This window comes from Gasterosteus aculeatus, chromosome 21 (genome assembly GCF_964276395.1).
Source record: "Gasterosteus aculeatus chromosome 21, fGasAcu3.hap1.1, whole genome shotgun sequence".
Taxonomy (NCBI): Eukaryota; Metazoa; Chordata; class Actinopteri; order Perciformes; family Gasterosteidae; genus Gasterosteus; species Gasterosteus aculeatus.
Genome location: NC_135708.1, coordinates 528,622 through 556,588, shown reverse-complemented (window position 1 = coordinate 556,588; position 27,967 = coordinate 528,622). Strand labels below are relative to the sequence as shown.

At 45.2% G+C, this 27,967-nt stretch overlaps 2 protein-coding genes and 1 long non-coding RNA gene across 3 annotated transcripts in view; 1 reads left to right on the top strand and 2 right to left on the bottom strand.

Annotated features, from left to right (window-relative positions):
* LOC144390365 (uncharacterized) overlaps positions 1-11,926 on the top strand; it is a 30,158-nt gene extending 18,232 nt beyond the window's left edge. Inside the window, exon 2 of the long non-coding RNA XR_013454399.1 lies at positions 11,578-11,926. This is a non-coding gene — a long non-coding RNA (uncharacterized LOC144390365). The remainder of the gene's footprint in view (positions 1-11,577) is intronic.
* The window catches only part of LOC144390244 (protein NLRC3-like), a 111,842-nt gene continuing 94,871 nt past the window's right edge, over positions 10,997-27,967 (bottom strand). The window contains exons 10-13 of the mRNA XM_078096698.1: positions 19,106-19,279; positions 18,312-18,485; positions 17,790-17,963; positions 10,997-12,117 (exon numbers count right to left, since the gene is read on the bottom strand). Coding sequence (XP_077952824.1) covers positions 12,024-12,117; positions 17,790-17,963; positions 18,312-18,485; positions 19,106-19,279 — 616 coding nt within the window. The 3' untranslated portion in view covers positions 10,997-12,023. The remainder of the gene's footprint in view (positions 12,118-17,789; positions 17,964-18,311; positions 18,486-19,105; positions 19,280-27,967) is intronic.
* LOC144390104 (uncharacterized) lies at positions 21,291-22,945 on the bottom strand. Its single transcript, XM_078096202.1, has 3 exons — positions 22,467-22,945; positions 21,696-21,774; positions 21,291-21,542 (listed from the first exon to the last, which is right to left on the bottom strand). Exons 1-3 carry the CDS (start codon positions 22,532-22,534, stop codon positions 21,291-21,293), a joined length of 399 nt encoding a protein of 132 aa, XP_077952328.1. The 5' UTR covers positions 22,535-22,945.

Here is a 27,967-nt window from a genome sequence, read left to right as displayed (position 1 = left end):
AATTTGATCTGCTGGCAGAATAATGCACAAGTTAATGATGAAAATAGCCACAGTTAAGCTGCAAATAAATAATACCATGTCTTTGGTTACCTTTGAATTATGTTAACTAAAACGTGTTATTATACATATTGCAAACATCTCACAAAAAGCCAAGATATTAAAATTTAGAAATGAAGACATTTATAAACAAAATATAAAAATGCATCATTTGTGTGTAACTCATAACTGAGGTGTTGAAATGTAGCACATACTTGGTGCAATCCTTCTGTGGAGCATCACATACGTGCCGTGATCAACAAATAAGGTTTTCACACATCAGCTCAAAGACAGAGGGATCAAGGGGGGAGGAAGAGGAGAGGAGGAAGCGTGACAGGAAACTACAGTAAAGACACAGCGAGCTGAAACTGACATCCAGATGAGGTGATGTCACTGAATCAATGCAGCAGGTTTTTGCATCTTAGAGTTGAGAAGTTCCCACACCAGAGACAACGTTTATTACTGCGTGGGGACCAAAGTGGAGCATTTAGCAGCTAGAGAGACAGAACAAAAAGCAGAGTGAATATTGGACAAAGCATCCGGTTGACTGGAACAGGACACTAGTGGACACTTAGTGTTGGTGTTGCTCTTTGGCTCAGGTGTGTACTGACTGGCAACCGTTTGGCTTTCATACCTATCAATGTTTTCTTTACAGCTCGTCACACTGTGGCCCAAAAACCCAGTGATGCACTTTTCTCCATCCTACATTTGTGTTGTGGCCAAAGTAATAATAAGAATAATAAGAAGAAGAAGTGACGCTGCATTCATCCCACATACAACATCACAGGACGAACACGGCAAGACTCACAACACACAACTCCTCACAATGACATGATCAGAAAATATGACACAATCACACCAGCTCAAAGTAATAAGCAACATATGTGCAACAGTCCATCTTACTCCAGTGTCCCTGAATCATAGGAAAATGATACAATGCATGAACGTACCCGTTTATCGCTCTAAACAAGAAATAAAATACATGAAACCTGAGAGACAAAATGTCTTAAAGTCTCTGTAGCTGCAAAGAAGTTCTTCCTCCTTTCATGTGAGTAGCGCTGCACTGCTCTCTGATGGAGGCGGATACTGAAACTCCTCTTGTGCCTTGTAGATATTTACAGTTTAGTTCCCACAGATCTTCACTCGTCTGATGCATCGGACCGGAGAGGAACACCAGCATGATCTTCGCTAAAATACCTTCTCTATTTAGTTAAAGTATAAATGAACGTGTTGTCCGTCTCCAGGTCCCAGCAGCATCGGGTCCGACCTCTGTCTCCACGGGTTCAGCCTCGTGTACCAGAGCACGCCGACGGCCTTCAGCCCAGAGACACCAGGTACACACATGAACTACAAGCAGACGACACGAGCAGGAACATCCATGTTTCATTTTCACAATCCCTTGATGATCTTTAGTTCATGTGCCGTGGCAGTGACGGGGACCCTCACCGGCTGTATGAGCCGGATGTCTTTGCGTACGACTTGTACAGCCGCCTCGGCCCGTACGCCTCTGTTCCGCTGTTAGTGGCCCACAAACCAGACCGGACTTTGGGTGTTCTGGCTGAACGCCTGAGACGCTTGTTAACGTGGGTCACAGCGTGTCGGCTCCTCGGGCGAGTATTGTTCCTGTGTGCTTCTCATACAGTATCTGGTCCTCGGTCAGAGAGCTTCTTCTTTCAGCTGCGTAGTTCATCCCGTTTGTGTGACTGGGAACGATTGATCCGTCCTGCAGACTTTGCTGCTGCTTTTTGTCCTCCTGCTGGCAAACAGCCAATAAACCCGTTTATTACTACATTTATGTTGGAAAACATATAGAAATGCACATTTAACCACTTTACAAACCCCTCCCTCTCTAAGCACGGCCAAACTCCCCCACTGAAGACGAGGCGCATGGAGCCACAGACTGACAGAAAGAGGTGTGATGGACAGCGTGGTTCTGCTCGGGCCCGGTCCACAGCAGCTGTTCACCCAGTACCAGTGTGCAGCACACAATCTATTGGACTATTTGCATGTGGAAAGAAACCCCCCACAACAGGATTAGATAAGGATGATAAGGATGCAGCGTCAGATATCAGGTTGTTTACTGTTTATTGTGTCTTGTATGTTGCAAATTACACACATTAATGAGAAGGAACACGATGCTTTCTGTATCACTTCCCCTCTTAGTTGGTTTCTGCACATGTTGACAATATTCACATGATCCATAAGTCACGGCTACTCGTCTCTCCTCCCTCTCTCAGGATATCAAGCCCCGCCCCCTTTGTTTCCTCTCGGGTACCACCAGAGCCGCTGGATCTACGACGAAGAGGCTGACGTGAAGGCTGTGGACGCTGGATTCGACCGCCACGACATCCCGTGCGACGTTATCTGGATGGATATCGAGCACACGGAGGGGAAGCGTTACTTCACCTGGGACGCCGCGCTTTTCCCCCCAACCGGCCAACCTGCAGCGCCACCTGGAGGAGAGGAAGAGGAAGGTGAGTTTCTAGCGTACATTGTCGGCCTTTTTTGTTTTTGGGTGTCACGAATCATTATGGTGCATTTTTTTCTTCTCTGTCAGTTGGTCGTGATAACCGATCCTCACATCAAGATCGACCCCGGTTGGTGTTTGTCTAATGAGCCCAGAGATGGGGGGCACTTCATCAAGAACAGAGACGGGCAGATCTATGAGGGGTCTCGTTGGCCTGGTAATGTTTCTCTGACTGAATAGAGTTTATGTCTAAAATGGTCAAATGGAAGTAGAGTTGCTCCCAATGAGGGACTTTGGTGCTGTAACATTGAACTGGAATGTTCTGTCCCGGTGTCAAACTGTTGAGTGGTTGAGGCCTCTCTCTTGCAGACATTTTAGGCCCTTTATAAAAACGTTCCAGAACTCTGCTGTGGTGGTGGCCGTGGTTTTTGCTCGTCTGCAGAGGGGGGAGAGAGAGGGGGAGGGGCTCAGGGAACGTGGCAGGTGGAGGCAATCGGCCTCAGCTGAGCTGAATGTGTTTTGATGGTGTTGGTCTGGTTTTAAAATGCAGTAAGGGCGATCAGGAGGAGAGAGCCGCAGAGCGAGCGAGACGCCGGGAGCTCTCGCTGCGTTGACAACTGAAGCAACGAAATAAAAGGATTGTCTACCAAACCTGCTGTGTCCTGCCTGTACCCCAAAGAACATACACCGTGACATCTGCATTTCTGCAGACGTGGTCTCAGGGAACTGCAGCAATGTGACATTAAACACAGGTTCATTCATCTAAGCCGGAGACCGATGAGGACAGATCAACAAAGAGGATATAAACAAGTAAATACGTTCTCTTCTTGTGAGGCGAGAGCCTAATCAGGCAGGAAAGAATATACAATAAACCCTGACGATTCTACATGCGATGTTGTCGAGGTAACACAGCAAAGTGCTCTCTCTTTGCGGCCTGAGGGGGGCGCTGGTCTTGGGCCGATGCCTCACCTGGCGTGCAACGTGACCCGGAGCCGGAGATGCTGCCGCGCTGGAAGCAGGCGGCCGCCCTGCAGCCGTTCTTCAGAGGTCACTCTGCAAAGGGGACGAAGCTGTTTGGGGAGAAAGTCACCGCCGCCATCCGCACTGCGATCCAACAGAGCTTCTCTGACTGTTTCAGTCAAATGAGTCACAGCCATTTGGATCCACCAGGAACGACTGCTTTCCCTTAATGAATATCATCTCCTAGGTCTTTTTTCAATTAGCGTGAAAAAACAATAAACAGGACGAATCGTCAAAATGTGTCTTAGTGGACAAAGAGGAGGTGGCCTTGTTAAATATCAGCGTGGACGTGCACAGTCCTCTTTGTTCAGTGTGTAATGATCCGAGTGTTGCCTCTTGTGCCCTCAGGTCCTGTTTGCTGCCTTACTGGTTTACTCTGTTCCACCTGGCTCACACCTCCGTCTGCCTCCCTCTGCTGCCCAGTGGAAGTACTGCAGGCTGTTTGTCCACTTTACCTTCTGCTTTCTGACACTAGAGGTCCATGTTTGTCATGTTTTAAGTTGGTCATTAAAACATCAGTAGATCCACTTTTTAAGAAGAGCTTATGGAAATGCTTGTTTTATTCAAACGCGCACAGACCTCTCTGGGTGGAGTTCCCAGGAGAACAGAGCACCTTCGCTGTGGACCACCAGTATATGATTGGTGATGAATACCTTTTTTTACTGGGTGAAGTTCTCACTTTTATGAGCTTAACTGTCTTTGATTGTATGTAGGTGGAGCACTGCTGGCCAGTCCTGTAACCAAGCCGCGTGTTCAAGCTGTGCGAGTCCTTCTTCCTGGATCTGGTGAGGTAAATCAAGCAGCAGGTAACAAACGTCTTCTAGTGACTCACAAGTCACCTCATGGCGCCTGTTACATGAAGGGCTGCTTGTGTTTTAGGTTTGGTACGACGTCCTCACTGCAAAGGCGCATAAAGGAGGCCGGACTCTGGGTCTGCCCGTCACCCTGGACACAGTTAGTGTTAAAGTCTCAATTCACACAGCGAGGGTTACTTCCTATGTCATATTCTATATGAAACGTGTGTTTTCCTCTCAGGTTTCTGTGTTCCAGCGTGGCGGCTCGGTGGTCTGCAGGTCAACAGGAAGTGGTTCCTGCACAGCCGAACAGCAGCAGCTCCCCCTCTCTATCACGGTGGCCCTGAACTCTGAGGTGAGCATCAAAGGGTTTCAGGTAGGCAAATTAAATACAGGTTACTTTCTGACCAATAGTGATACAGAACAATGTCATTCAATGTCTTGTATCAAAGTCTTTGTTAATGGCTGAAATTTTAGAGACGTTGTTGAACGTGCTGCTTATGAGATGTTTGTATATACATATTTTACTGTGCGCCGTGTTTGTACCCCGTCTCCATGGTGACGGAATGCTCGCCCCACATGAGTGTGTATTATTCCAACATTCATTTGCATACGGAATCAGAATATTTGCAAACGGAATCAGATGTTTCTGTTCATTGTCTTACTGAGTTCAGAGGGAGCAGTTCAGATATTTTCTCCAGAGAATTTATCAGCGACATCTGTCCGTTACAGAGTTAAGTAGCCTTTTGAAAGATTCAACACCCTTTTTCACAGACCACATTCAGTCAGTCATTTACCATCAAAACAAAAACCTTTTTCAAGGATTTTAGCCTTTTTACAGGCTTTCCACCGGTCTTTTTAAAGACTACACTGAGTCGTTTACCGTCTATCAAACGCCTTTTTACAGGCTTTCCACAAGTCTTTTTATTGATATTCACCATGTACCACGGAAACAACCGGAGACCCAGAGCTGGCGCTTCACTGCTCTGGACTCCTCCGACAGGATACAACGTGAATATGGCACTTTTTTACTTGTTGTACCATTACAGGATGACCGTCTAACAAGTTTCCCTATTTCATGTACTGCTGCTATCAAAGTTCCTTTGATCAGACGTTTGCTTCCATCATCCAGATACTGTATCAAGTGTATCGTGCACTTTACACTCAATAGCAGCACTCAACAATTTACAGCCCATCTCTGAGTTTAGGAGGAGACTAAAAAACTACAAACATTAATACAAAAAACTGACACTATGTACAATTCTCATCACCTTCATTCCTCATTTAAATCTTTCACAACCGTGTGTCATTGTTACTGACAGTTTCCCTCTATTAGTAAATCAATGTTTCGTACTGGTTGTAAATCTATTTTCTGACACTCTCAATAGTCTGTACTCTCTATTCTCCCTTCTTCTACCTGGAATGTGAGTCGTAAACTGGGGAGACTAAGGCTGCTTATCTGGGCTGTTGTGAAGCAGTGGGCGTCGGTGTGTCACCAGTTAGTTGTTATGGGGGTTGTATGAGGGGGGGGGGGGGGAGGTGGACCCGTCCTCTGGTTCTGCCGGGCTGCGTTGTATAGAACAGCCGTGGTGGAGCGTTTGGTCTCATGTCCCTTTCATCACTCCTGGGACACTCTCTGCACCAATGGTCCTCCTGTCCACATATATAACATCCATGTCCTCTATTGTCCCCACGTTGTCTGCTGGAGACCCATTGAACGGTCTCTACCTGCTGGATATTTGTCCTCTGGGGGGGACGGGGTATTGGGGCTGTTTGTCTCTCACCTGCAGTCGTCTCCCGTCTTGCTGTCTTTGGTTTGCTTCTGCTGCTGCAGATATCTGAGAATGTCTATGAGGAGGACGTCCTCCAACAGCAGCTTCTCCTCCTTCGCCGTGGTTTGGATGGGTTCTCTGCACATGTGGTTTGATGGACAGGAGTCCTGATGTGATGGACAGCTCTTCAGCGGCCCCCTGGTGTTCATGTTCACAGCTACCTGCTTCCTCTTCTTCTCCTATTTCCACCACCACGCCCTCGTGACCCTCATGTGACGATGTCATCTTTTGTTTCCCTCAGGCTCATCTTCTCCATCGCTCACGACTTCCCCCGTTCCTCCTCTCAGATGGAACAGAGGTTCTTGTTCTGGATGCTGGGTTTCACAAAGGGACTGTTTGAAGTTCTCCTTTTCTCTGCATGTGGCGGGAAGGACCTGGCCTCTCCTGTGCAGCTGCTGTCATTTCTGGGTACATCTGAGGGGGGGCATGGGTGTCTGCACTGAGAGGGATGACATCTTGACCGGGCTCACAATCTGCTTCTTCTCCTGCCAGTCCAACAGCAGGTTTGGGGGTGTTTGGGTGGACTGCCCTCCAGTAGGCGAGCAGCCGCTTGGTGCAGACACGTCTCTTCTTACTTATCTAAGCGGCCGGCTCCCACATAAGCCGTAGTGGCTTGGTTTCCTGCTGCTACAGTCTCCCTCCACACCTTGCGCCTGTCTTCACCCACAGGTGGTGACCTGGTTGGGAACCACCCATTCTTCTGCCATCTTCTCAAGCATCTCTTCATCCTCCTCCACTCCCTTTCTCTTTCTTTGGGCTCCATCTGCTCTTCATCTGCTCTCTGGTCCTTGTAAAAGTAACCATGATGCAACCTGGTGTATCTAAAGAACCCTGAGCTGTCCCTTTTGTCCCAGGAGCTATTGTGTCACTGACTATGAGGAGACAAATGATGTAAAGTCTAAACTAATGAAACCTACAAAACATGTTGAATCAGATTGACAACTGAAATCAGCAATGCAAAGTAAACTACTGGATCTGAAACTGAGACAGTCAATGAAAACGCTGAGTCAAAGTAATAACTACAATACAGGTCAAAACGCTATCAATACAGGTCAAACTATCCAAAAAAATGTCAAACTGCTCCAAGAAAATCAAACCAGTTATGACTTGAGCAAATTCAAAATAAAAGTCCAACTCAATGAAACCTGAGATTAAACTTATACAATACGGCGTAAACACTTCCACAGGAGAGAGAAGAGGAAACCCCAAAAACCTGATCATCTTAAGGTAAAATACCTAAAGTCATAATTAAATTCAAACTCAAAAGCCAATTAAGAAAGTAAAAGTCTAATGTGGTGAAATGGTTTCCTATTCTACCGGCAACGCCACTTGGGATTGGCCCAAGACCTTTTAAAGCACACTGGTTGGTTCCACTCAATAGGCAAGGGCTCGTGGTTCCCAGTTTACAAAAACATTTTTATTCAATAAATATACATTACCGTAAAATCTAACATCACAAAATAAGAAAAAACGAATTGCTAAGGCCTAATGGTGAGAAGCGCCGGTGAAGGGGAAGGAAAATTAATAGAACAAACTTAGAGAAAACCAAACCAGAGTTCACCCAGTGATCGCACAAACATCCAATGGGACACGACACACGAGGAAGACCACCACCACCCGCACCACCGGCGCCCCCACCAGCCTACAGCCGCTAGGAAGGATGACAAAAAAAGAAGGTTACAAGAGGATTAAACCAAAAATGTACAACACAAAACAGAAAAAGAAAATAATTCACATAAAAATCATCCTAATCAAACAATTCACGTAACCCAAACAAAAAGAAAATAAGTGAAACAAACCAAAAGAAATACAAACTAAAGGATTAACTACTCAGTCAAGCTAGAATCAACAACTACACAGGTCCAAGTCTGGTGCCGGCAGTAGACCTGCTAGGTACGTCGCGCCGGAGACCAAACTGCACTTAACAGCTTTTAACAGGGCAGACAGTTACAGACAAGGTTACATGTAGCAGCAGACTAAGCAGCAGTGGCCCCAATCAACTGAGTGTTGTCACATCAATCACCACCTGTGGATTTCGGCCAGCTGATGAGCATCCCCTGTTTCCCAGGTCCAACCTGCACAGGGAGGGAGAGAAAGACCCACACGGCAGGAAGACATCTACCACCGGTTGAGAGGACCCAAGAGCAAAAAGGAGCACGGGGCACTCTGTCGCCACTCTGCGCAGACAGACGCCTGACCCGGAAATGATGCATCAGTGGGGCGCGAGAAGGGGGGCAGCCTTTATATACTACCGCCGCCCTAGTGGTCGGCAGGCGCAGTTAACTGTAGCAGGACAATCCTATTTCCATACTGCTACACTAAGCCTGTAATGATAATCGATCAGGAATTAAATCCTTATATGTTTAAACGTTGAATACCATTCAAACGTTAACTAGTAGTGATGATGTAACCTTAACTCAAAGCATGATGCAATAATAACTTCCTTAGATCAAATCAACATAAGGGCGCCTGGGGAGCAGTTAGGGGTTTGGCCGTCTTGCTTAGGGACGTTTTGACTTGGGATTTGAACCACCAACCCTGCGGTTTGCAGCACACCCTCTTTACTCCATGTGCCACGGTCACAATGATGGAAATCACAACAGACTCTGATTTTAAAATGTAAGTTGTATCTTTTACCTTCACTCTGTAAATCAGTGTTGAACTAAAGAGAAAATGAAACTGTTCTCTCTCCCTTTGACTCTACATCATGTTCTTACTCCTCCAAACCATATGAGGCTGTTAACAGCTGATGATCTAACAGTTTTTCCCCACAGAGGAAGTAACTCACTCTGAGCACATGGGAGGTAGAAATGCTGTGCTGCTCAGGTCTTAACGTTACATTGTGGCTGTTCATGTGTACAGTAATTATATGACTATTGTGTTTGATTCATATTACAACTATTTTATTAAACATGCTAATTGTAGTGGCCGTTTGTCCTTGTTACCAACACATCTTTGAATCAAAGGGTCACTGCTGCACCTAGTTTTTGTTTTCTGTCACGCAGTAAGAAAGCGGATTGTCTGGCCGATCTTTTCCTTTGTTTCGCCTTTATTCCACAGGATCCACAACACATACGATACAACTTGTCTGCCTTCCTATGCAGTGCTCTGTCTCACTGTCTCACTGCTAAACACTATTAGTCACCCAGGTGCATGCTGGTCCCACCTGGCTGTGCCCCTAAGTAACCTCCAGGTGCAATTAGTGATCCAATTACCCAAACAATTAATCAAACTATATTCAAGAATAAGTAACTAAATAATAGCTCCCACATCAAGCTGACGATAAACCTGAATGAGCATTAATGCAACATCCTGAAATGAAAATAGATGAACACTAACAATCAGATGCATCTACTCAATTCACATGTGGCCCCCTGGACATGTCTTCATTTAGTGTGTAACACTCACTAAATGACTTCAGCTTTGGAGTCACATTCTAATACTTCCTTCTGCATGACAACAGGAACTTGTTCTTTGCTCTTAAAAAGCCCAGAAATATCTTAGAGATAAATATTGAAGGTTACCCAAACTCTGTTATATACATACATATGACACAAATACATATGAAGTGTGCATTAGTGTCACGGACGTCCAAATATAATATGTAATACTGTCCCATGTGAGCTTGTTTTGAGCATTAATCAGTCAGTAGCATTTATTCATAGAGAGATTGATCCCGATCGTCCTCTCATTGAATCATCTTCATGAATCCATTTCACTGACGACACAAATTAAAAGCATTCACCTCAAAAAGAGAAGCATCCGGAAGCTTCCCATCAGGGAGCCAGGAAGTAGTCGGTGACGGTCCTCATGCGTTTGTGCGTGAGGAGGTCGAGCCGAGCCATGAAACCTGGAGAAACGTCCACATAGAATCACCTTGGACCTTCATATCAGCCCTGGACATGGCTGGAGATCAAAGTGACCTACGATGAGTTTGACACACCTGCTTTAGAGCAGAATGAGGATGTACTTTATTGTAATCATTTCTTTCAGCTACAATAACCATGTTATTAAGAGATGGAAAGTTAAAGCCGTTCCTCTTTCTGTCCACGCTGCACAACGCGTGTTTTATTGCATTTAGTGGCAACGCTGCTGCTGTTTGTCTTTTATTTTGGCGGGAAATCCCATTTAACACTTTCAATACTCCACTTTGTGAGGAGATAAACTCCACCCTGTTATCAAATGTGTGCTTGTGCTTTGTGTGTTTTTGTTGGTGACTTAAGTGTGATATTTGGTGCAGAATGAAAGCTTCAAGTTGCACCTGAAGTAGCGAGCTCAGTAGTTTGTGTTGTTGTGAGACGGCTCTGCGTGAAGGTTAATAAGGTTAATAAAGCAACTTATTCATTACTCATTTCTTTATTTACTCACTTCCTTCTTCAACATGCTGCACCACCAATGTTTCCTCTGTGCTATTGACACAGCAACAGGGCTGTAGAATAAATACAGATATTATGGAGGAAATAGTACAAAAGTCAATAGTACAGCATCTTTAATAAGGATCAGAGTATTTCATGTCAAAAGAAATAATACAGCGTGTTGAAAGCATCTTTATTTGATGGCCTGTTTAAACATGTACAGTTGTTTCCAATAAAAGTCATTTATTAACATTAGAGCCAAACAATTCTATTTCTGTTAAAGTAACACATGGAGTAAATGTTGTAAATGACATTATAGGGAATAAAAACATAAGTAACGCATATTCAATATTTCCTTGAGAGGTTTGCTGAACCATTAAAAAGCTTCTTGTTCAAAACAAACTGGATTATGTGAAATTAGATTTGATTTCACTCAACAGATTTAGAAAGATTTGAAGTTAAAATGGGCTCAAAAAGAATTACACATTCATATTTTCCTTCTTCACCTTGTTTTTATTATTGCTGATGAAGCGCACACACACATAAGGACACATTTGTCTCATATGGGGGGACAGATGAAAGAGCGTCTTATAAAATGTCTTCTTGAACACATAAAGATGAAGATTAAAGCCTAATTAGGAGCCAATATCTAAATGATCATCTATTGATTGAAGGAGCACAGCAGCATTAAGCTGAGCTCTTTCACACTTCCATCTGAGTCCCAGAGAGCTGTGGACCCCCCAGAGTCCAGACCAGCTCAGGTACCCCTCACCTGCTCCACCTGCATCTACACCCACATGAACCACCATCAGCTGTACAGACTGAACTATGTGGTGAGCAGAGAGGAAGGTTCTCCACCAGGAGGAGACTCTCCCTCCTGAAGAGGACACAGAGACACTGAGGAACCAGGCCAGAAACTGAACCCAGGATAAAGAGGTTCAGTGAATGTGGTGCTGAAGGTGTGGAGGTGGATCAGTGTGTCAGAGGAGACTCTGTAGAAGGACAGAGAGCCAGCAGGACAGTCCACATACACTGCTACTCTACCAGAGGAGGAGGAGGAGGAGGAGGAGGAGGAGGAGGTGATGCGTGTTACTGTCTTATTGTGACAGACATAGTAACCTTCATCAGAGCACATCAGACTCCAGGACTGATCATTGTATCCAAACAAACAGTCTACACTGTCTCCTTTCCTCCTGATTCCTCTGTAACTCACTGATACATAAACTCCTCCTCTCCACTCGACCTCCCAGTAACAGCGACCAGTCAGACCAGTTCTACACAGCAGCTGATCCCAGTAGTCAAATCTGTCTGGATGATCAGGATATGACTGATCCTCCATCACACATGTCACCTTCCTGTTGTTGTCACACAGTTTGAGGTGTTTGTGTACTGTGTTTGTGTCGATTGTGAGTTGACAGGAATCTGATGAGAGAACAAGACACAATACAGCTGCAGTTATTAATCATGTGTTCATCTACTGACACGTTGATGATGACATCACAGAGGTGAATGAGTGATGTCACAGTGTGAAGATGGTTGAATCTTCATGAATCAAAGCACACTTACACTTCCTCAGACCTGGTCTCAACCATCGGACTCCATCAGGCTCCACCCTGAAAGGAGGAGGGGGGTCAGAGCAGCATGGAGACATGGACATTACATCACTCTCACACACAGCTTTGTCCTTCATGTCCACATGGAGCACCTCTTCTTCTTCTACCACTACTTACAGACGACCACAGACTGTCAGTCAGGCGTCACACAGCGACGAGGTGGTGGAATATATTCATGAAGAAGATGAATGGATAACAAATAAGAAATGGACCTGTCACTGTACTTTCACCAGATGTGAATTCAAACGGGAGAAATGACGTCATGCTACAGATCAAGCTTCATGGGACGTGTGCAAAGGAACATTCACATTAAACTGTTTCATAAAGATAAAGCAGATACAGACCATTCAGTATTCACACAATGTGCATGTTTCCATGTTGTCCCCATTTGTGGACAATGTCTCTCCCTGTGGTTCGCTGGAGTCCCAAAACTTTACAAATGGCTTTGTCACCTTTTCCACACTGATGGATCTCAATGACTTTGTTCCTCATTTGTTCCTGAATGTCTTTGGATCGCAGCCTGATGTCTCGCTTGTGAGGATCTTGTGGTCTACTTCACTTTGTCAGGCAGCTCCTATTTAAGTGATTTCTAGATTGAGAACGGCTGTGGCTGGAGAAATGGAACTGGGCTTTCCAAAGATGTGATGAACCTCACTTCATTTATGTTTTCATCACCTTTTCACACAGGGCCATTTAGGTTTGGATTCTTTTCTCCCCTTGATGATAAAAACTGCATTTTGTGTTTACTTGCGTTATCTGTGTCTAATATTTACATTAGTTTGATGATCTGAAACATTTAAGTGTGACATGCAGGCATGAAAACGGGTCACGGGTGGAAAAGGTGAGAAGGATGTTTCCCCTCTAGGAGTTTTCAGCTGGTTTTGTCCCAGGGACCAACATTCTGAATAGAAAGCCACTGGCCTGTAACCGCCCCCCCCACATATTCCACCTGTAGCACTTGTCAGTGGAATCTCTTCCATATTCTTCTGGATATTCAAGTGACTGAATGTCTTCAGCTGGACGCATCGGTCTTAATGTGCCGGTAATGATGGTAAATGATGCTTGTAGCTGGTTGTCATCTACGCTCCACTACGGTTACATAAAGGTGGCGTTTGTGTTTTCACAACGTTTTATCTCATAATTTAGACTTTCTATCCCCTTTCTTCAGTGCGGAAATGGGCTTCTATAGTTGTGTGAATGCATCACTCCAGCCAATCCAAAGACAGGGTTTGTAACCAATCAGGTGTAGAGACCATGGTGACTGGCTCCGCCCCCTTACTGTCAGAAAGAACAACAGCGAGCGCGTAGAAAACTCCTTCGAGCGCGAGCAGAGATTCTCCTCGCGAGCAACGAAGTTCACGTTCAAAAGTCCGTCTCACGAGAGATATTTATTTATTTATTTATTTGCTCGCGGATGTTTGATTTACGCATCAACCTGATTTGCGCTCTGGAATATTGACAGTGATTTGCTGCCATACCCCCCCCAAAAAAAGGTGAGGGATTTTCATGCCTGAACATGAAAGAAATGAGGAATCAGGAAGGCAGCAAACACTTTATCACACAACTGTAACACATAAAAGCAGAAGCCATTTTCCAGTGAGGCTGAATGAGGCGAGTCGGAGGACGTCCACGTTGTCCCATTGATCAGGTGGACTGCAGTGTCTCCCCGTTGTACTACTTCATGGGGGGGCACCCCTGTTATAATGATGGAAACACTGAACTGGCTTCGGTCGCTTATCAAAACATCGGCCAAATAAGCCGTTTTTCAGACTTTATGAGCAAATACAGAATCCCTTTGTGTTCATTTCTAAAGCCGCATAAAGACACACGTGACTTTATTTAAGGCGCTGCGCTACTTGCAAGTTGCTGTGTTGTGGCAGATTCTCCATAAAAGTAGAAAACAACAAACTCATGGTCATGAAGGTCCTCATGTAACGTTACATGGAATCTGCATGAGGAGGAGGAGGAGGGTCCATGTCGCTAAATACCAACTGAGATCGGCTTGTGGCTTCTGACAAAGGATCCTTCCACCGACCACTTTTCACACCCGCCGTCGCTCTGATCTGCAGGCGCATGGCGGAGAAAACCAATCGGGTGTCTGGATGCTAAATGTTCATACTTCTGTTGGGCCTCCACCCTGCTAATGAACCTCACCACGTGTTTCTTCACTGAGGACAAAGGAAGAACACAAACATATAGGGGTCCCCCGTGGCCTGATGCCAGGGGCTGATAACAGGACCCCTGCAGCTCTCCAGACCCCCTTGGCCATAAAAAGAGGACGTACCAAAGAACACCGAGCGCTCCCATTGGCCGAGGACAGTGACATTTATTTATGGACCTCAAGTTCATAGGAAGAGATTGCGCCAAAGGATCGATCTCTTTCTCCTGACTTCCGGTTAGTGACAGATCGAGACAACACAACGTTGTTTGGTTTCTTTTCTTTCCCTCCAATTCCCAAGTTTCAGTCTTAATCTCGCTGGACGAACTCAAGACTCGCGCTCCACTACGTCCCGCTTCCTTTTCCCTTTTGATTTCATTCCTGTTGACTCCAGAGGACCGGAGAGACAGCTGCTCTCTGACCCCCCGCCGCCTCTGTTCCCAACGAGAAGTTCGGACCCCACGGCCGAAATCGCCTTCATCCACTGAGTTTCCCTACGCGGAGCTCAACTGTCCTCAGTCAGCTGGAAGCTGATGACCAACGCCCATCAAACAGTAACACTGGTTTTCTGGGCAGACTAATTTAGCGTGTTGATATGAACTTGATGTTTATTTGATTTGTTCAGTCATAACGTGGTACGATAGAGTCCGGATCAACGAATCCGCTACCTTTGATTTATGTTTGAATGTGTACCTGCAAATGTCGTAATGTCCCCTGTTGATCTGATGCTGTGATACGTTTGCTGTAAGAGAGTGAAAGCGCCGACTGTGTTACGCTGTTGAATGATGTCTCATGGTCAGAATAGTTCCTTATTTTCTTTTCTTTTCCCGGGTCTCCGCCGTGAGATCCGTTTGCCTGTGGTTTCATTTCGTATCGCCAGCCACATCGTTGGTTCTGTAACTGCACACACATGGATCCGACCATCCTGGTTCACATTGCTGATCTACGTTCCGCTGGTCGCGGGACAGAATCTCCTCGCGCCGCATCTAAGTATCCCCCCCTCCTTCGTCCAAGCCGTAGTCCCTAGCAACAGATAGCGTTGCCATAGCAGTGCAACTGTCGTGTTCCTCGTTGGTTTAAAACATGGGTGTCCAAAGTACGGCCCGCGGGCCAACTGCGGCCCGGGATCCATTTTTTATTGGCCCGCTGCAAATTATAAAAATAGAATGGAATGTGGCCCACACATGAAACTTGCAGTTGACTGTATTGTAGTTCTTAGTTTGACCAGTAGGTGGAGCTACTCACTAGCTGCAGTCCTAATGCAGCTTTTCCACAAAAAAAATGTTTAAATAAAAAATTTCCGCGACGACAAAATGGCAGAAGCAAAGAAACGCAAGATAGCAAGTGAATGCAGAACATTTCAAACACGGTGGGAAAATGAATATTTCTTCAAAGAAGTCAAGGAGAAGTGTGTCTGTTTGATTTGCAATGAAACGGTTGCAGTGATGAAAGAGTCCAATGTACGACGACACTACGAAACCAAGCATCCGACCTTCACGTCCTACACTGCTGCTGAGCCAGAGGACAAAGTCCAGCACATGGCAGCTAACCTGCAGGCTCAACAACAGTACTTTTACCCTGCTAACAACACACAAGAAAACGCTACAATAGCTAGCTATGAGGTAGCTCAACTCATAGCGCGCCGCGGGAAAGCTTTCTCAGACGCTGACTTGGTTAAACAGTGCCTCATTAAAGTCGCTGGAATAATGTGCCCGGAAAAGATGCAGGAATTCAACAACGTGAGCATGTCCACAAACACAATTGTGCGTTGAATGGAAGACTTGTCAGCTAACATACAGAATCAAGTGTCACATAAAGCTTGTGCTTTTGACTTTTACTCCATTGCATGTGATGAAAGATGCAACAGACGCCGCACAACTGTTCATTTCTTTGCGGGGAGTTGACGATGACTTTTGCATCACGGAGGAGCTGCTTGATCTTCGGAGTCTAAAGGGCACAACAACGGGTGAGGACATTTTTGAAGCCGCGTCAGGTGCAATTGACAAGATGGAACTTTAATGGGACGAGCTGTGTGGAGTTGCAACGGACGGGGCTCCCGCTATGACAGGCGAGCCCAAAGGAATGGCATCTATGGTGTGCGCCAAGGTGCCAGAGAGTGGAGGCGAGGCTGTAAAATTGCACTGTATCATCCACCAAGAAGCTCTCTGTGCCAAGACAGTCCAGCTTGGCGATGTGATGACCACAGTTGTGAAAACTGTCAACATAATTCGAGCACGAGGGCTCTACCACAGAGAACTAAGCTTTCCTATCTGATGTCGATGCTGAATACGGGGACGTACTCTATCATTGTGACGTGCGCTGGCTTAGTCGCGGCTCCGTGCTGAAGCGGTTTTATTCCCTTATTGCCTTTCTAGTTGATCTTACTGGTCATCTGAACTCACTGAACAAGAGCCTACAAGGCAAAGACCAGCTTGTACCACAACTTTCTGTGCGAAGCTTCGTCTTTTTGAGACACAACTACGCAACTTCAACCTTGCGCACTTCCCTACGCTGTCCGAAATCAAACGTGCTCATCCAAAGGCCGACCTCTCTGCTAAAAAGGGGAAATATGTTTCTGTGATCACAACTCTTATGACACAATTCAATCAGCGCTTCCAAGATGTTTCTGTCATTGAGAAAGAAATCAAGCTGTTCTCAACTCCCTTCCTGCTGGATGCAGAAGAAGTGGAAGAGAGTCTGCAATTAGAACTCATCGAGATGCAGCTCCTCCCCCTACCCGACTTCTACCGGAGCTTGGAAAAGGCCAAGTTTCCTCTGATGCGACGCCACGCAAAAAGAATGACCAGTCTGTTTGGCACAACATACATATGCGAGCAAACATTTTCTCTGTTAACTCTGAACAAAAGCAGATTGAGAACCAAAATGAGCGACAGCCGTCTCTGTGATGTCCTTCACATCTCAACCAGCAAACTTACTCGTGACCTGCCAGCCGTCCTTCAGTCCAGAGCAGCATCACTGCTCCCATTAAGTGCAACACTGTTCCCATTGTAGGCGAGTTCAAATATATTACACAGTATTCATGTGTTCAAAAGCCCAGTTACTTAATAAATGCAGTCAATTAAAGTTGATAACATTTTCTAAAACACGTTTGCTGATAAATGATTTGCATAAGTAGGTTAAATAAAGCCTTCCCTCTTCCCTCTAAAACCTGCAGCGTGACCACGTTGACTCATATCAACCCACCATGATGCCGTCAACGTGTCAGGAGACACTGTCCTCTCTTATAACGTGGAGACAAGACAAAGCTCCAGAGAAACAAGATTTTCATCACCTTCCTCCCTGTTCAGGCTCATCCTGGCTACTGTTCCTCACTACTTCTGTCTGTGTTGATGGTCTCATGTGGGACACAAACAGTTTGATGAGTCTCTGGTAGTTTGAGGTCAGCTTGGTGTGTCAGGGTCTTATTAACCAGGCTGACAGTGGGACAGAGAAAAGGTTTCCAGCTCTACCTCCTCTACCAGACTGATGGTCTGTGGCTGCAGCCTCTTCATACCTGAGAGTCTCCAGTCTCCAGTGAGGATCCTCCAGTCCAGCAGACAACAGCTTCACTCCTGAGTCTCCTGGATGATTGTAGCTCAGGTCCAGCTCTCTCAGATGGGAGGGGTTGGAGCTCAGAGCTGAGGCCAGAGAAGCACAGCCTTCCTCTGTGATCAGACAGCCTGACAGCCTGCAGACACACAGAATAAGACACATGTCACATGATCTGAGGGAGCTGTGAGGGCTGGAAGGTCACTGCAGTACTGAGATACTATCAGGTACAGAGGGGTCACATTAACATGGTTACTGACTGGTTTCCAGTCACAACTAAACACCCACTAATGTACATCAACAACCTGATAACATTACCACTAACTCCATAATGTCAAATATTTACATTATATTGAAAATAAACACATTTTATGGAAATAGTGGAAATTACATATTTGATTTAAATCATGCAAGCAGAAAGAATCTTATGTACGTCATAAATGTACCATTGATGTAAATAAAGACACCAAGTTTAACTTAATCTGACCTGAGAGTCTCCAGGTCACAATGTGGACTCTTCAATCCAGCAGAAAGCAGCTTCACTCCTGAATCCTGCAGGTGGTTGTTACTCAGATCCAGCTCTCTCAGACTAGAGGACTGGGAGCTGAGAACTGAGGACAGAGCATCACAGCTTCTCTCTGAGAGGTTACAGACACTCAGTCTGAAGAGAAAACAATCAAGAAAAATAACATTGGTGTTAAAATTAAATCCTATTTCATATGAAACCAGTTAAGTGTTTATACAAGTACTAGTGTAGAATAGACTACTAAAAAAGGAAAGTGATTAAAAATGATCTTTATTTGCTAATTTAATGTCAGTTACCATCTACACCTTAAATGAGCAACCATCAAACTCCAAGCAGATTGTCACTGAAGCGCCAGAAATCCAAGTTTCAGTCTCTTTTACACCTCTGCTTTTCCCATTTCCCTCAATGAACCATGTTAAAATGACATCACACAGCATGAATAAGAGGATTAATAGGACGACCCTGTGATGATTTATCGTGAGCCAACATTGTGTTTTAATTCCCTCCGTATCAAATGTGTTGTTTCCACAAGGATCCGTTGATGTGATGGAAACATACAGATTTTTGTCCCTAGTTTAGTCTCTTAGATTAGATCTTCTGGCTCCATAGATAAGGTTCATCTTCTGGTGGAAAAAGGTTTTTATGAAGTCTGAAATCCTGATGAACAATGATGATGTTCATGCTGTTCATGATGTTCATGAAATGTACCATGGATGTAAATAAAGACACCAAGTGGACATTAATTGAATCCTGACCTGAGAGTCTCTAGTTCACAGTGTGGACTCTTCAATCCAGCAGACAGCAGCTTCACTCCTGAATCCTGCAGGTGGTTGTTACTCAGATCCAGCTCTCTCAGATTAGAGGACTGGGAGCTGAGAACTAAGGACAGAGCGTCACAGCTTCTCTCTGAGAGGTTACAGCCACTCAGTCTGAAGAGAGGGACGAAGAAGAAGCAGTGAGTATAAAAGATGGCAGCATATTTAAGTTCTGATGTATGAATCTAACTCTCTCCGTACTTACAGAACTTTGTTGGAGGCTTTGACCACTGGCAGCAGCCTCAGAAGAGCCTCCTCTGAAGCAGAGAATTTCTTCAGGTCAAACACCTCCAGATCTTCTTCTGATGACAGTAAGATGAAGACCAGAGCTGACCACTGAGAAGGAGACAGTTCTTCTGTGGGGAGAAGTCCTGATCTAAGGAACCATTGGATCTCCTCCACTAGAGAAGCATCATTCAGTTCATTCAGACAGTGGAACAGATTGATGCTTTTCTCTGGAGACACATCCTCATTGATCTTCACCTTGATGTACTGGACTGTCTCCTGATTGGTCTGTGAGCGACTTCCTGTCTGTGTCAGCAGACCTCGTAGGAGAGTCTGATTAGGTTCCAGGGAAAGACCCAGGAGGAAGCGGAGGAACAAGTCCAGGTGTCCAATAGGACTCTGTAAGGCCTTGTCCACAGCACTCTGGTAGAGACACATTGGGTCAGGATTGGGTTTAAAGCGTTTAGACACCAGGGAGGTTGTTTGTTCTTCTGACAGCAGATTGACACCAGAGCTGAAGAAGGTCAGATGGACATGAAGAGCAGCCAGAAACTCCTGAAAACTCAGATGGACGAAGCAGAACACCTTGTCCTGGTACAGTCCTCTCTCCTCTCTAAAGATCTGAGTGAACACTCCTGAGTACACTGAGGCTGCTCTGATATCGATGCCACACTCTGTCAGGTCGGATTCATAGAAGATCAGGTTGCCTTTCTGCAGCTGATCAAAGGCCAGTCTTCCCAGAGACTCGGTAATCTTCCTGCTCTCTGGACTCCAGTGTGGATCCGTCTCAGCTCCTCCATCGTACTTGACCTTCTTCACTTTGGACTGAACCACCAGGAAGTGGATGTACATCTCAGTCAGGGTCTTGGGCAGCTCTCCTCCCTCTCTGGTCTTCAACATCTCCTCCAGAACTGTAGCAGTGATCCAGCAGAAGACTGGGATGTGGCACATGATGTGGAGGCTTCGTGAGGTCTTGATGTGGGAGATGATGCTGCTGGCCTGCTCCTCATCTCTGAACCTCTTCCTGAAGTACTCCTCCTTCTGGGGGTCAGTGAACCCTCTGACCTCTGTCACCATGCCAACACACTCAGGAGGGATCTGATTGGCTGCTGCAGGTCGTGTGGTGATCCAGAGGCGAGCAGAGGGAAGCAGCTTCCCCCTGATGAGGTTTGTGAGGAGCACATCCACTGAGGAGATCTCTGTGACATCAGTCAGGATCTCATTGTTGTGGAAGTCCAGAGGAAGTTGACACTCATCCAGACCGTCAAAGATGAACACAACCTGGAACTCTTCAAACCTGCAGATTCTTGCTGCTCTGGTTTCACTGAAGAAGTGATGAACAAGTCCCACCAAGCTGAACTTCTTCTCTCTCAGCACATTCAGCTCTCTGAAGGTGAATGGAAATGTGAACTGTATGTCCTGGTGGTCTTTGTCTTCAGCCCAGTCCAGAGTGAACTTCTGTGTTAAGACTGTTTTCCCAATGCCAGCCACTCCCTTAGTCATCACTGTTCTGATTGGTTCCTCTCCTCCAGCTGAGGCTTTGAGGAGGTCTTCTTGTCTGATGGTTGTTTCTGGTCTGGCTGGTCTCCTGGATGCTGTTTCAATCTGTCTGACCTCATGTTCTTCATTGACCTCTGCAGTCCCTCCCTCTGTGATGTAGAGCTCTGTGTAGATCTCATTCAGAATGGTTGGGTTTCCTGCTTTGGCGATCCCCTCAAACACACACTGGAACTTCTTCTTCAGGTTGGATTTGAGTTCACGCTGACAAACTGCAGCAGGAAGTCCTGGATGAAGACAACAAAGAAGATCAATGAGTCACAGAATAGATTTCAACATGTCCTTTCCTCAGAGAATAACTATGAATATATTCTGTCCATCTCTGGAGACATTAGTGAAGGTCTCATGTATCAGCACGGTAAGTCTGTAGAGAAATCCTCTTACTGCTCTGCAGACGCTCAGCCAGCTCCTCCTGCTTCATTCTCCTCAGGAAGTGCACTGAGATCTTCACAAAGGCCTCTCTGCTCCTCCTCTGCTCTTCATCCAGCACCTCCTCATCCTCTTTCTCTAAGCATTCTGGGTAATCTGAACTCATAAACTTCTGGATCTTCTTCAGCTCGTTCTTCACAAAAGTGAGGATGTTCTCCTCCAGCAGCTGGAACAGAACATTCTATGAATGACACCAACTAGAACATGGAAGCCACCATCAGGTCCATGTTGGACAGACGGACAATCCATTGGTCTACAAAGTGCAGTATGGAGATGATGGTGAACTGAGAGATGTTAAAGTAGTTGTACATGTACACACCATGAAGATGGAGTCCAGGTGTGTTTGATGTGGCTGGGCAGACGGACTTGTGGGAACCTCTGAGCTCTCCTGGTCCTCTCTGTGGAGGAACATGAACCATCAGCTCACATGGCGTTTGGACCATCAACATCAATACAACATTAGTTAAAGATATTGGCTTCTGTCATGATGGAAACCAGATGCTGAAGACTGTCGATGATGACGGACAGTTTATTAGTTGAGTGACAGTTAGTCATCAGTTTCATCTGGTTTTAGTTCCTACTGTGGGTCATAAAAACAACGTCTGCAGACCTCTGCATCTGGTCCAAAGTCCTATGGAACTACTCCAAACCTCTTTAGTCCGTCCCCTGACCTCTAGAAGTATCCTTAGATCTCCTGAAACTAGTCTTTGGACCTTTTCACAGAGTCTACTGACGATACTTTGTCCAAACCTCTGCATGGAGTCCAGAGACCACGTCAGCTGGTCCACAGAGCACTGAGTTTATTCTAATCATATGTTCAGTCCCAGTCATCTGTCTCCAGAAACCTGCAGCTGTCTCCAGATGTGACCTCTGCTGATCCTGATGTGGAGGAACTAGCTCACATTGTGTTTACATCTGAGGATGTTTATGGTTAATGATTCACACTTAAACACACACAGACCAGTTAGATGAAGATAATGAGTTCTGTCATGATGGATCGTCATGGAAACAACACTTTAAACAATGAAAAAACATTCATGTAATTCATGACTGAGGATCAGAACAGTTCTTCATCTCTTTAAGAACTTACTCTGGGTCATAAGAACGGCGTCCATCGTTGAAATTAATCCAATGACCTTTAGACCGATCACTCTTCATGGACAAACATCTGGGTTCAGGAGACTTTCCTCTCTGCTGATGTGAACTGAAAGAAACACTGAGATTACATCATCACGTCATCATCTAATCATGAAGCATCAGCTCACATGGTGTCTGTCCTCACAGAGACCAAAACAAGGTAAAGGTCCATGACGTGAGGTCTGGATGTGGACCACATGACTCCCTGTAGTGGTTTAGGTCTACTGGTCCTGCTGGTCCCACTGAGAATCAACAGCTCAGTCTTTCAGCTCACTGTTTTCTTCACCAGTCAGTTTGGTTTAGTCCCAACAGGTCTCACCGAGTCCTCCATGGAGCTCTCCCTCCCTCACTGGACACTGCTGAAGGGCCCTGGAGCAAGAAACCCAGAACCTCCACCAGAGAGTCTGGTAGAAACACCTCATCATCAGCCTGAGACCCTCACCTTGCATCAACAGAGGGACCAACGTCTTTGAAGTTTTGAGGAGGACTCATAGACCGGTTACTCTTCATGGACACACAGCTGGGTCCAGGTCCAGGTCCAGGTCCTGGTCTCTGATGGATCCTGGGTCACACATAAAGAGTCAGAGTCTGTCCAACAGAAAGTCTGATAGAAACATCTGGGCTCTTTCTCAATATGCGGCCTGTTCTCGGGGCGTCTTCTTGAAATGACCCGCTGGTATTCAAGTTATACATGAGATGAAACTATACTATAATTCAGCTTATACACATACAGTATATATGTATATATACACATGAGATATAGACTATAACTAGGCTGCGTGTTCATAACATTTAATCTGTTGTCAGACTGATGTTCGTTCACCAGTAACGTTTCGTCTCTTTGAGATCAGAGTTTAGATTCATATCTGTTTAAATTAAACTTTAACATCTTGTCTGTATGCAGCTTGTTATTGTCTATTATTGTGCATTCAAAGGGACTCTGAGCTGTAATAATAATAAACGCATATTTTCCAAATATGAATTATTGAGTATTTCTCCGTAAGATCTTTCACGTGTGGTCATCTACATGCAATGAAGTGAAAATGTTTCTAGTTGTTTCCTTGTTTGACCGTGTAAGTGTTCCCCTGAGGTTAATCACTAATGATGTCCCCCATCTTACTGCAGCCTCATTGATCACTGTATCATAGACATTAAATACTATGAGGTTAATCACTATTGATGTGGACACACAGACGAGGTTCAGCTACAATTTAAATAAAACTTACATTCATTTACAGTTGTGTGTTTGTGCATTTAACTGGACGAGGACACTGATTATCACCCTCTTCATGTTTGAACTGTAGGTTATATTAACTAAAAGAACATTAATTGATTCATTGTTGTTGCTCAAACCGTCTCTGTACTTTATGAAACATTTATAAAGCTGATGCAGTGTGATGTGATACATCATCCCCCAATTAAATGTTTACCTCAGTAACGTTTTGATGGGTTTCTTCCATCCAATAATATATTAGATCTACACCTGTCAGTGTGATCCAGTAACGTTCAGCAGCACCACAAACTGCAGCTGCTCCTCTTCATCATTAGGAAGATGTTCGATTGGACACACATATATATATATATATATATAAACACACACAATCAGACATATATAGACACATAGACCCTCACCTTGCATCAACATAGGGACCAACATCTTTGAATTTTAAAGGATGATCCATAGACTGGTTACTCTTCATGGACACACAGCTGGGTCCAGGTCCAGGTCCTGGTCTCTGATGGGTCCTGGTCACACACATAGAAGCAGAGTCAGTGAGTCAGAGACGTTGGGACATGGAGACGAGTGGAGGACAGTTGGAGATGGTCCTCTCACCTCTGAGCTTTGGTCTGGCTGTCATGTTCCCCACACAGAGGAGCTTCAGAGGGAGGGACTCCGTCCTCTGGGTCCTCAGCCTGATTCATAGCAGAGTCCACACCTTCACACCTTCACACCAACCTGCTGGCAGAGCTCACACGTTATTATCTTCATCAGGACAAACACACAGAGCTCATTCACCTCAACACTAAAACTCTCATGGGACACTTTGTGTTGTTGTCTTGAGACAACGTGTCAAGAGACGTCATTTTAAATTCTCATCCTATAAATGTCGTGTTTCTTTTAAGCGCTTTCCTTTGGCAGGAGGCAGCGGTCCATCAGGACGTTATTTATGTTAAATCACTATATAGGCCACTAAAACACGTTTAGCCGCTAGCAAGACACCTCGTTAGCAATGTTAATAAGCTTGTTATAGCACGCTCGTACATTGATGCTAGTATTAAGGGCTCTCGCGATGGCTTCTTTGTAATGTTACTGTGAGCTACAGAGCTGCCATAAAAGCGTCAGCTAAATGACATGTAATGATTTAAAAGATGAACATTAGCACTCATCTTCCAGCAGATGGAGCTGTGCTGTTTCTCCTCTTCATCTCCTTCAGAGTCCAGAAGTCAGTAAAACAGTCCAGTATCACATGACATGTGTCATGGTCAAATATGTTAGAACATAATGATCACTTTTAGCATAAGATTGTCTATATTGAAGCTTGACGTGTGAAAAGCAGAATGACCCAACGTTTCCATTTGCAGCGGAGTCTAAAGAAAGGAGGGCGAGTCAACTTGCTCTCACACAGAGCTGGAACAAAGGAACTGTCTGTTACTTCATCTCAACCTTCATATCTCACTTCGCAATTTGTCATACTGGCCACTGGAGACGACCTTCATGTGTGTGTATAAAAGCTCAGCGCTGCTCGGAGACGCGTCTCCACAGAGCTCTGTAATACGTGCGCGTGTATTTGACCTCCTGCTAGCAAGAAATCAATTGACTTTTACAACTTTGATCATTCATCAAGACTTTGTTTTTATTAGATAACCATAGAAATAAATGATTCTCTTCTCCCGAACTAGTTACAATGAAATATTCCACCAGAGTGTTGCTCGGTGTACCGGTACTAGAAATACTAGCGACGTGTCGGTCGCCAACGAACCGGCTCTGAGAGCGACTCTTTGACGCGAACGACGGGAGCCGCTTTGCTTCTCTCTCTCTCTCAAGCCGCATTTGATTGGTCAATATGTGTGGGGGCGTGTCTCTCTCTCTCTCAAGCCGCATTTGATTGGTCAATATGTGTGGGGGCGTGTCTCTCTCAAGCCGCATTTGATTGGTCAATATGTGTGGGGGCGTGTCTCTCTCTCAAGCCGCATTTGATTGGCCAATATGTGTGGGGGCGTGTCTGCGCTGAGCACAGGGCGGAGGGGCGGGACTTACACACAGCAGCAGCGAACAGGAGGGAGGAGTCAAGAGAGAAACAGAGCGGTAAAAAAAAGAGAGTGAGTGTCAACAGGAAACGCAGCAAAATCTGGACACATGTCAATGACATTGATCCATCTAATGCAGAATGTAGAGTCTGCAAGACTAAAATCTCCTATCTTCTCCAAAACAGGGCAGATAATTTCAGAGAGAAGAAACAGGATCAGCCCCTCAAAGCGGAGCCACTTGGTCTCAATGTAAATCTTCCCTGAAGGACAAAACTCTGCATGCTGATTTTTCTTCTTTTTGTTTTACACATTTTAATTTATATTTTGTTGTGTGATTCTGTAAGCTTCTGTATGTTGTTTCACTTTAAATTTGTTAAGTATTAAAAAGTTTAAAATAATTAAAAGTTAGTTAAGTTCATTTTTAAATAGTTAAACGTTTGTTTTTGCACCAATTCATTTTTTTATCACTCTGTAGAGTGTATAAATAAAAGTATTTATATAAAAACATTTGACAGTGTTTTTTTTACATTAGTAATTCATATTGCGCATAATTTTACATTATTGTTGGTGATAAATTAATTTAAGCACCAAAAAATCAGAGGAGCCATTTGGGAGCCGAAAGAGCCGGTTCTCTAAAAAGAGGCGTAATTCCCATCACTACCGGGTAAAAGAGGACGTCTGCTTTGTCTCTGACTTCTGGCCCTGATCTGCTTAGAGGGCGTGGCGTCACGTGAGGGGCGTGTCCTCAACTGTGTTGCTTTCAGGAAACGTCGGCACTGTGAGAACTATGAATCCACACTTTCTATCCACCATATTCACATTTCAACTTTGATAAACACGACCTTTTTAAACAGATGTGAGGAAAGAGAAGAACGTTTAATCTCACAGAACCAAAACACGTGATGGTGGGCTCGACATGTGGACGTAAAACCGGACCAGAACCAGTACCGGGAACCATTATTTAGGGTATATATCATGATAAAATACATCAACGCATTATCTTTTTTTTATTCGGCAGAGTCCTGACTACAATAAGCTGGAATCCACATTAAAATACTCCAAACACACCTTTAGCTGGTGGGGAAGAGTCACATATGACGTGCAGGTTTGTCCACAACCTTTGGACCGAGTGGGACATTTTGTCGGTGCTTGAAGCTCGCGGACGTTGGAGCCAAAGAACAGCAGCGAATCGGTGGATTATGAATAATTGAGTGAGACAAAGCCTGCAGAGTTACTGTGAAACACACAGCGAGCCAGCAAAGACACACACACACACACACACACACACACACACACACACACACACACACACACACACGTCTTACCTCTGCCGCTTCTCACGGGAATTATGGATTTAATCTGCTGTTTCTGCAGTGAGGAAAGTCCCCGAGCCGCTTCACTTCCTGCTTTATGTGTGAGACGTGAAACCGCCTCTTTCTCATGAAGAGTGGAAGTTATGTTGACTTCTTGAGGTGTGCGCATGCGCAGGCTCCCTGGTCGTTTGGTACAGTGACGTCATGAACCCTGTCGGTGTCTTCTTGTCAAAGCGACCAGCGACCTTATCTGGTTTCGCTGGAGACTTTTGTGGCGTCTGACGTGAAAGCTCGTGTTGTTCTGCAGTTTCTGTCCTCAGAGTCTCACAGGAAGTCCGCATCTGGCCGAGAACGGTTTTACTACCCGGATGTGACTCGCCCCGCCCATTTCACCCACAATGCACCGCGGCAGGCTTGTCCGCGCTTGTGAGCGCCAAATATCCCAGAATGCATTTCACCTCAGCAGCAGGCAGCGACGCCAGAGGGAAATAATACAACGTTATATTTAATCCACGTGATGTGACTTTGGGACTTTTCAGGCAGCGAGTCAGTTGTTTGAGCGACTCGTCTGTAGTCAGTTTGTCCACATTGAGAACTATGACCTCCAGCAGGTGGGAGATGTGACGCGCGGCTCCAGACGGACCGTCTACCAGCTTACTGGTGCGTCTTCATTCAGCCGCACACACGTTCTCCCTCGCGCCGCCTTTAACGACACAATGTCACGGTCATTTGTTGATCACGCGCCATATTCATTCATATATATATACTATGTAAATCATTTAAAACAAGCACGAGGTGTCGGTGAATAATACAGGTTATAGTTGAAGCACAACTATACTGTATATTAAAATCTAATGAAAAATGTTGAAAGTGCTTCACTGCTGCCAAAGTA

Bases quoted from the DNA above. Each gene is read 5' to 3' on its own strand.
- LOC144390104 (XM_078096202.1), bottom strand. From the start codon at position 22,534: ATGAAGAGTGATCGGTCTAAAGGTCATTGGATTAATTTCAACGATGGA. The intron at 21,775-22,466 runs GTAAGTTCTTAA...GTTCCTCCACAG, and splicing joins CGCCGTTCTTATGACCCAGA to AGAGGACCAGGAGAGCTCAG. The intron at 21,543-21,695 runs GTGTGTACATGT...GTTCTGTTCCAG, and splicing joins ACCTGGACTCCATCTTCATG to CTGCTGGAGGAGAACATCCT.